Genomic DNA, 7761 nt, shown 5'->3' on the forward strand with positions numbered 1-7761 from the left:
ACAGCCTTTGAGCTGCTGCTGAGTCAAACCCTACAGATTTAGCCCCTGTAATCTTTCCCCTTACGTCAGCCCTTCCAGCCCCCGTGGCTGCTGCCAACTGCTCCCCTCTGCTGTCACCTCCCGTTTGCCAGGAGAGCTGGCGAGGAGGAAATGAGAAATAAACCAGTGAAAAGCCCCTTGTCCCTGTTTGCAGGCACAGCCAGGGGCTGGCCCTGCCGTGCCAGAGGGAGCTGGGCACTGAGGCTTGAGCTTTGAGTCCCTGGGACACTCCAGGACTGTGTGTCCCCAGCTCTGGGTCACAAAATGGGCTTCTAGCAGCTGAGGAACGGATGGAGTTCTCCCTCTTTCAGCCCAGGTTGTGTTTTGCTGCTCTCATCCCAGCCTGGCCTCAGCACAGAGCAGGGATGTTGGAGTTCAAACTCCCACAGGAGGAGGGTCAGGTGCTTCCCCTCCCTTCCCTACTATATTGAATCCCCTTTCTCTGAGACCTGCCCAGCATCTCATCAGGGCTGGATTGTACCCTCTCTCCTGGATCTTACCCTCCCGTGGCTGGTGCTGACCCTGGCACAGGCTGCTGGCACAGCTCTGCCACTGGAAACACGATGTCAGAGCCTTGCTGGGGCAAGAGGGCACAAACCAAGCTTGCTTAGGGATATTTAGGGGTTTCCCCTCAAAAGCCTCCTTGGGGAGAGCAAAGCAAAAACTGAACCAGCAAACAGCACCAGGGGTTGTGAGATGTGGGGACAAACAGCTCAGAGGAGGGTTTTGCAAACCGAGCCCCCCAGCCCGGCTGTGGGGATGCTTCAGGGTGGGGCAACCAGCACCAGCTTTGCTCAGATGAGTGGAGAAGAACCAGCTGAGCCCTCAGCTGACCCATAAATGCCCTGATGGAGCAGATGGACCTGAGGTGGCTGCTGCTTCTTTAGGTCAAACTGCAAACGAGCAGGACGTGTCTGGGAGGGTGGGATGGGGCTGGTTCCCAGTGAGGGATTTAACCAGCTGAGATGGGCAGAGTTACTCAGGGCGTTGGCTTCCACCTCCTAAGTCCTGCCTTGTGAGCCTGGGGATCTTAATTCTAGTTATGACCTAAAGATAATAGTTTGTGTTTCCCCTTGCTTGAGTTCTCTTCCCATTTTTCAGTTAAAGTGGAGCAAAAATGCCCATGACCCACCAAATCCCCCCTTTCCCCTTGTGACCCAGAGCACATGCAGTCCACAGGCTGGGTTTAGTGAGTTTAGTGCTGGGTTTAGTGGGTTTAGTGCTGGGTTTAAAGCCAAGTTAAAACTCAGGCAGGAGCCTTGGAAAAAAGCATCAAAGAGCAGCACAGTGGGCGAGATCTCCAAACACTGGGACTAAAGAGCCTCCACAGGGGGGACTTGCAGGTTGTTCTGTTGTTGTTAGGATGTTGTGATCTGTGGGTTATAGATAGTCCTGTACTTTGGGTTATTTGGAGCCTTAAAATAACATTTGCTGTTTCCCTGCTGTTTTTCCCCTGCCCTGGACCATTGCAGACGGGCAAACGATGGGGATTTCTGCTGCAGTTCCCAATGCCTTTGCAGAGCTGCTCTGGGATCTGAAGGGTTTGAGGGGACCCTCTGGATGGGTCCTCCCCACACCCCACTTGCAAGGCAGCAAACAGGAAACGTGTGAGCGCCGGCAGTTGAGTGTCACCCCCGAACGGAAAGCGCCTTGAGTAAGAGAAAATGAGAGCTCAGGCACGGGCTGCTGTGGGACCAGCACCTCCCCTGGCCCGGGGGGCCCCACTGCCTCGTGTGCCCCAAAACTGAGGGTCCCTCCCGGCACGTGGGAAGGGTAAGTTCTGCTGCCCCGGGGGTAGTTCGTGCGTCACCTTAAGGAGTAGAAAAGAGGGGAAATAAGGGTTTTTTCTTGCTGTTGGTGAGCTGTGGGAGGTTTTTCTTGCTGCTTGTGGAGGACTGGGGGCTGGGGGCCCTTTTCTGATGGCTGGGAGCAGCATGGGGGGTTTTGGAGGGGAGGCAGGTTGCTGGTGATGCCGTGGGGGGCCTTGCTTGGCTGGGGGTGCACAATTCCCACCCCATCCCCCTGTTTGTTCAGTGCCTCTGGGGTGCACTGGGCTCATCCCACCCCCTGGGGCTGGGGCAGGTAAGTGGGGGCTTCCTCATTCCTTAAACAACCCCCCTGCCCCCCCAAAGCTCCCACTTTTGCTGCCTGGTGCTCCCACTTCTGCTTTATGGGGCTGGGACCACCATCAAGGCACTTGGTTACTGCCCTCCCGAAATGTCCTGTGGGACTCCTGCAACTCCACATTTAAGGGTTGGGGCTGGTTTTGGAGCCTGTTCCCACATTTCTGGAGCACACTGGGATTGAGGAGAATCGCTGTTTCTCATTGCAAAAGGAAAGAGGGCTGGGGAAGCCGGGGGTCTCCCCGGGCTGGGAGAGGAAAGCTGGGCTCAAACACGGCCCCGGCTCTGCGTCACAGCTCTCCTTGGCTGTGGGTTCCTTCCCTCGGTGTTTCAGCTTTGCTGCACAGAGAACAGCCCCTCACAGGGATGGCACAGTGGCTGTTGGTGTTGGCCACCCCCCCCCGGGGCTGGGGAGAAGGGAGTGGGGGGGTCCCCAGCCCAGATCCCACAGGCCAGGGCAAGCACACGGCGTGATGGAAACCTCCTATGATGGAAACCTCCCGAGGCCCCGCCGCTCTCCCCGGAGGTGACTCACGGCTGTGAAAACTGGGGGAGGAATTTTAAAGCTGCTGCCGAGCTCTGAGGAAGCAGGTGGAACCACCACGTCCCACTCAGACCTCCAGCATCGCCTTGGCTGGTCCTTTGCTGGCGTCACCTCCCGGCTGTGTCACCTCCCAAGTGGCCTTTGAAGGGTGCCCTGTGCAACCTCCACAGCCAGGGCACGGGGAGGTTTGGGATGGGTGCTTGGCTGGTGGCAGGAGAAGCTGTTCACCCAGTGTGTGCTGGGCTGGAATCCAGGGGGATGGCTGGGGGGAATGGCCACTGTTTGCTGTGGATCCAGGCTCTGTGCGTGCTGTGCAATCGGAGATAAGACCTTCTCTTCCTATTGCCAAACCCTTCTTGCACCAGCAAAATGAACTTCCAGCTTGGTCTCTCTCTGCCACCTCCCACCACGCTGGAGCAAAGCTTTCCAGCAAGGACAGAGCCGGCCAAGGCTCAGCACCCACTGGTTTCCCAGGCAGGACGGAGCTGGAGCCATGTCCGAGCGCCGGGCGGGCACCAAGGGCCGGCGTCTGGGCTCCAGCCGGCGCAGGCAGATCCAGGAGGGCTCCAGTGAGGTACCAGCACCTGGCCCAGGTGAGGAACAGCCATCCGAAATAGTGCAGAGGGTGCAGGACTTCCTCAGGGAGCAGGACAAGGACCAGGCAGGGTTCATCACCCGCTCAGACATACGGGTAAGGGATGGGGTCGTGAGGGATGGGGTTGTCTTCTGCAGGTGGCTGGAGACTGGGTGATGGGTTGGGTTATCCCCCTGATTTGCTCTGTTTTTAGAGATTCCAGGAGGAAGGTTTCCCGTGCAGCACAGAGGAGCTGGAGCTCGTCTTCGATGGGCTGGATGCTGCTGGCACCGGGAGGTTGAGCACCGAGGAGTTCACTGCCGGGCTCCGTAAGTGCCACACGCTGCCTCCAAACAGCCCAGGCTGATCCTGGGCACGGCCCCAGTGCTCTGCTAGAGGGGTGGGAAGTTCTCCCCTTGCTGTGTGGCACGTGATGCCCCCGGATTGTCCCCATGCCCGGGTCTCAGCCCATGGCTCACCTGGTGAAGGGTCCCATTGTGCTGTGGCAGCTTGTTGAAGCCATGGGGTGCGAAGTGCCAGAGGTTTGGGCTTTGCTGGCACCCCGGCTGGGCACTGAGCATTTGGGATATCTGTTGGCAGGGCAGTTCCTGAGCTCCCAAAAAGCTGCCAGGGAGCACCGGCGGCGGAAAACGGCGTCCAGGAGGGTCCGCTTGGTCCTCCCCAGCCCGGCCTTGGAAGGGGTGGACAGCGAGGAGAGGAGACACTTTGCTGCCTTTATGGACCAGCTGGGCACCAACAACGTCTCTGAAGAGTAAGTGCCCTGCTTAGCACCCATGGGTGTCCTGCAGGGAGGGTAGAGGGGGAAAGGCCTGGGGCAGGAGATCCCTGTGCAGACCAGGAGCCCAGAAATGTGTTGGAGGTGCCTTTGGCTCAAGCACAGGAGCAGGGGACAGGATCCCAGTGACCCCAATGCTCATCTGTCCCCACACATCCCGAATGGCGTGAGCTAAACAACCCAGGGCCCCACAGCTGGCCTGGTTTTGGGGGGCCCTGGGGGATCTCACCCCAAAACACCCCTGTCCCTGCAGACAGGAGATCTGGCAGCTCTGGGTGAAGCTCCGGCAGGACGAGCCCCAGCTCCTGGGCAACCTGGAGGACTTCCTGGCCAAGATGAGGCACCACATCCAAGAAGCCAAGAGCAGGAAGGAGGCTTTGGAGGTGACCCTGAACAAGTGAGTCATCACAGGGCAGTGGAGAGGGATGGGACGTGAAGGATGGGGACAGGGATGGCAAAGATGGCTCATCCCAGCCATGGGAAGAAACCTGAGTGTTCTCAACATCTCCATCAGTGGCCAGAGCAGAGGTTTCACTGGTCTTTGGGGTTGGGCTCCCTCTACAGTCAGGGATGGGATGGCAAAAGGGCTGGACTGTGTTGGACATATCCATGCTGGGTGAACCCCCCTGGGCAAACCTGGCTGCAGCCAGAGGGTCCTGTGGGCAATGTGGGGTCCCAGGGGCCTGCACCCCCTGCAGCAGGGTCTGACCACCCACCCCTTCCCCTCTCTGTCCCCACAGGCGTGTGGCTGAGCACGACAAGGAGGTGCAGCAGCTCTGCGAGGTCCTGGAGCAGCAGATCCAGCAGGAGCAGCAGCGGCTGGAGCAGAAAGTGGGTCACCAGCTGCTCCTCTTCCTTTGCTGCCCACCCCAGGGGGGACCCAGCACCCTCAAACCCCCCTGGCAGCTCCCAGACGGGTGAGTGGGTGCCAATGTCCTTGTTGCCATCCCAGAGCATGGCCCGGAGCCAGCAGCAGGGCGTGGAGCTGCAGCGGGTGCTGGACGCCAGCGAGAGGGAGGTGCAGCGCTTGGTCACGGCACAGATGGAGGTGGGCTGGCCCCAAACCCCGGCCCCTTTATGTGTTATGGGTTCTCTGGGCTGTGCTGTAACAACACCACGGTGTTGTACAGCTGATCCCAGTCTGGCCCCACCAGCCCCTGTAGCAGGTTGTCCCACAGGACCCTCATCTCCACCTTTTCCACCCCCATCCCCACACTCCCCCGCACCCCCAGAGGACACAAGTTGAGTTTCCCACCCACCATCCTCACGGGGGGTAGGGGGAAAATTCAGCCCAGGGTCCAGAGGAGATGGTTATCCATGAATTATTTTACCTGGGGATTTTGGTGGGCTGTGAGTGTCCTGGTTGCCATCCCACAGCTGGAGCGGCGGTGCCGCAGCCTCCGCAGCACCCAGCGAGTCACCAGCATGGAAAACCAGGAGCTGGAGGCGAGCAACAGGATGCTGGAGGATCACCTGCAGCACCTCCACCAGCAGCTCAAGCAGACCCAGGGGCACCTGAGGACAATGAGGGCTACAGTGGCTTGGGAGCACGTGGAGGAGCCAGGGTGAGTGGCCGAGTGATGTGTCTGCACATTATGTGGTTTCCTCCTGGATGGGTCTCAGTCATCATGGTGCTTCAGAGGTCTCCATGGTACAGATTAACCATGGCTTGGTGTGAAAAGCAGCAGGGAAAAAAGGCAGGACTATCAGCACCATGCACTGCACCCGTCCCTTAAGGACAGTGCCAGCAGAGATGGTGATGCCCTTCACCCAGAAGGACCCAGCTAGGACTGCTCCAAGGGTGGTGGGGTTTGCTGTCCTGCTCTATCACTGCCCTGGGGGCTGAGGAGAGCCCTGGGGCAGGGATGGACGTGGTGAAGAGGATGCAATTGCCATTTTGACCCCTGTGCTCTGTTTGCAGGGACAGAGCCGTGGCAGAGATACCCAGCGAGATGCCAATGTCCCCACAGGTACTTGAGCTGGGTGTGTGGGATGAGGTGTCCACGCTCCAGAGCCTTGTGCTGCTCAATTTGGGACTGCTGGGGAGCCCAAGAGCACAGAGTGCTCCTGCAGCTGAGGCACTGCCTCCCCTAAAAGCTTCCTCACATGGGGTTGTCACGATGCCATGCAGATGTTTGGGAAGGGAGGGGGCAGCAGCACCTTAGTTCTGGTACCCCCAAGACTTTGGGTGGGTACATCTGGATACCTGCTGAAGAGCTCAGCATTGTTTCAGGTGGATACACTCCCTCACCAAGAGTTTTTCTCTTTCCTCTCCCCTTCTCACCTTGTTTCCTGCAGATGAGTCCGGGGAAGAGCGAGAAGTTCCGCTCGGAGATGCGGATCAGGCTGGGATCCCAGAGTGAGGAACGCAAAGCCAAGAACACCCACCAAGTGTAAGGGGTCCTGGGCAGCAGCTGCTGCTCCCACATGTGCCCCTGGGGTCTGTGAGCCAGTGCTGAGCCCCCAAGTCTTCCCTCCACCCTCCCCAGGCAAACCATGATACTTAGTCCTTTTAATGCTCCCCTCCCACCCACTCATCTCTCATCCTGGAGATCACACCTCTTATCCCAGCTCATCACTCCCTTGGCTCAGGAACTTGCTGTACCTGGCAGAGAGATGTCTTTTCATGTCTGATAATGTTGACATAGATACTTGTCCCCAATGCTTCCCGTGTGAACCCCAAGTGCACCCAGAGGGTAAATAAAATCAGGTTTGGAGAGGGATGGGGTGAGGTGGCAGATCAGAGGCCCCCTGGGACTGGCCAAGGATGGGAGGGAGCTGGAGCCTGATGTGGGAACTGGGCTCATTCCCCCCCCCCACCAATTTTCTGCCTTTTCCAGGGTTTGGGAAATGCTGCCAGCAGAAATAAGCATTTCAGGAGCCCCTCCGAGAGTGAGCTCTGCAGAAGAGGAGCCCTTCCCAGAACACCTGAAAGAGGAACACTTCTCTGACCAAAGCTCTTTGCTAAGAGAGATGAATGATGCAATAGCAGCTCTGAGCAAACATCTGAAGGCACAGGCACCGGGTGCACCCCCTGCTCTGGCAGACGCTGCCAGTCACCCCCAGGATGATGCTGAGCCCCAAGCAGGGCAGGAGGCAGCCACAGCCCATGGAACAACCCCTGGGGTTCTGCAGGACACCCTCCCTGGGCACGTCAGCCATGAGCTGTTTGAAGGAGACCTGAAAGAAGGACCAGCCACAGCTGAGTTTCGTGCTCTGGATGTGACACAGGCTGGTGCGTCCGTGGGAGCCGGGCACCACATGGCTCAGGAGCCAGGGGCAGAGCAGGGAGAGAGCCCAGAGGAGGCACAGAGGATGATGTTCCTGCAAGGAAAGGGTGCTGGTGTGAAGGAGATGGTGCTAAAGGTGACAGAGCACCTGGGAGAGAGCAAGGAAGCAGGGGAGCAGGCAGTGATGGAGGTGGAGGGAGCAGGGTGGATGCAGGAAAACACAGGTTGGGAAAAGGCACAGCTCCTGGGAGAAGCTGAGGAAGCAGGGATAAGACAGGGAGAAAGTTTGGGGGCAGGTCTGGGGCCAGCTGAGGCTGGGCAGGCAGGTCTAGCAGTGGGACAGTGCCTTGCCTTGGAAGAGGTTCAGCCAGGAGCAGCTCCAGGTGAATGTGCACAGGCCCTGGGCATGGCACTGCAGGAACGGGCTCATCCATCACTGGGGCTCTCTGAGAAAC

General features: G+C 58.7%; 1 protein-coding gene across 1 annotated transcript in view; it reads left to right on the forward strand.

The window, feature by feature from the left end:
• Positions 1 to 3199: 3199 nt before the first annotated feature.
• RAB44 (RAB44, member RAS oncogene family) overlaps positions 3200 to 7761 on the forward strand; it is a 13823-nt gene continuing 9261 nt past the window's right edge. Inside the window, exons 1-10 of the mRNA XM_018079694.1 lie at positions 3200 to 3397; positions 3495 to 3609; positions 3881 to 4052; positions 4330 to 4473; positions 4817 to 4907; positions 5029 to 5124; positions 5454 to 5641; positions 5998 to 6046; positions 6375 to 6469; positions 6917 to 7311. Coding sequence (XP_017935183.1) covers positions 3200 to 3397; positions 3495 to 3609; positions 3881 to 4052; positions 4330 to 4473; positions 4817 to 4907; positions 5029 to 5124; positions 5454 to 5641; positions 5998 to 6046; positions 6375 to 6469; positions 6917 to 7311 — 1543 coding nt within the window. The remainder of the gene's footprint in view (positions 3398 to 3494; positions 3610 to 3880; positions 4053 to 4329; positions 4474 to 4816; positions 4908 to 5028; positions 5125 to 5453; positions 5642 to 5997; positions 6047 to 6374; positions 6470 to 6916; positions 7312 to 7761) is intronic.

The sequence above is a fragment of the Manacus vitellinus genome, unplaced genomic scaffold (genome assembly GCF_001715985.3).
Source record: "Manacus vitellinus isolate BGI_N305 unplaced genomic scaffold, ASM171598v3 scaffold_47_pilon, whole genome shotgun sequence".
NCBI lineage: Eukaryota > Metazoa > Chordata > Aves > Passeriformes > Pipridae > Manacus > Manacus vitellinus.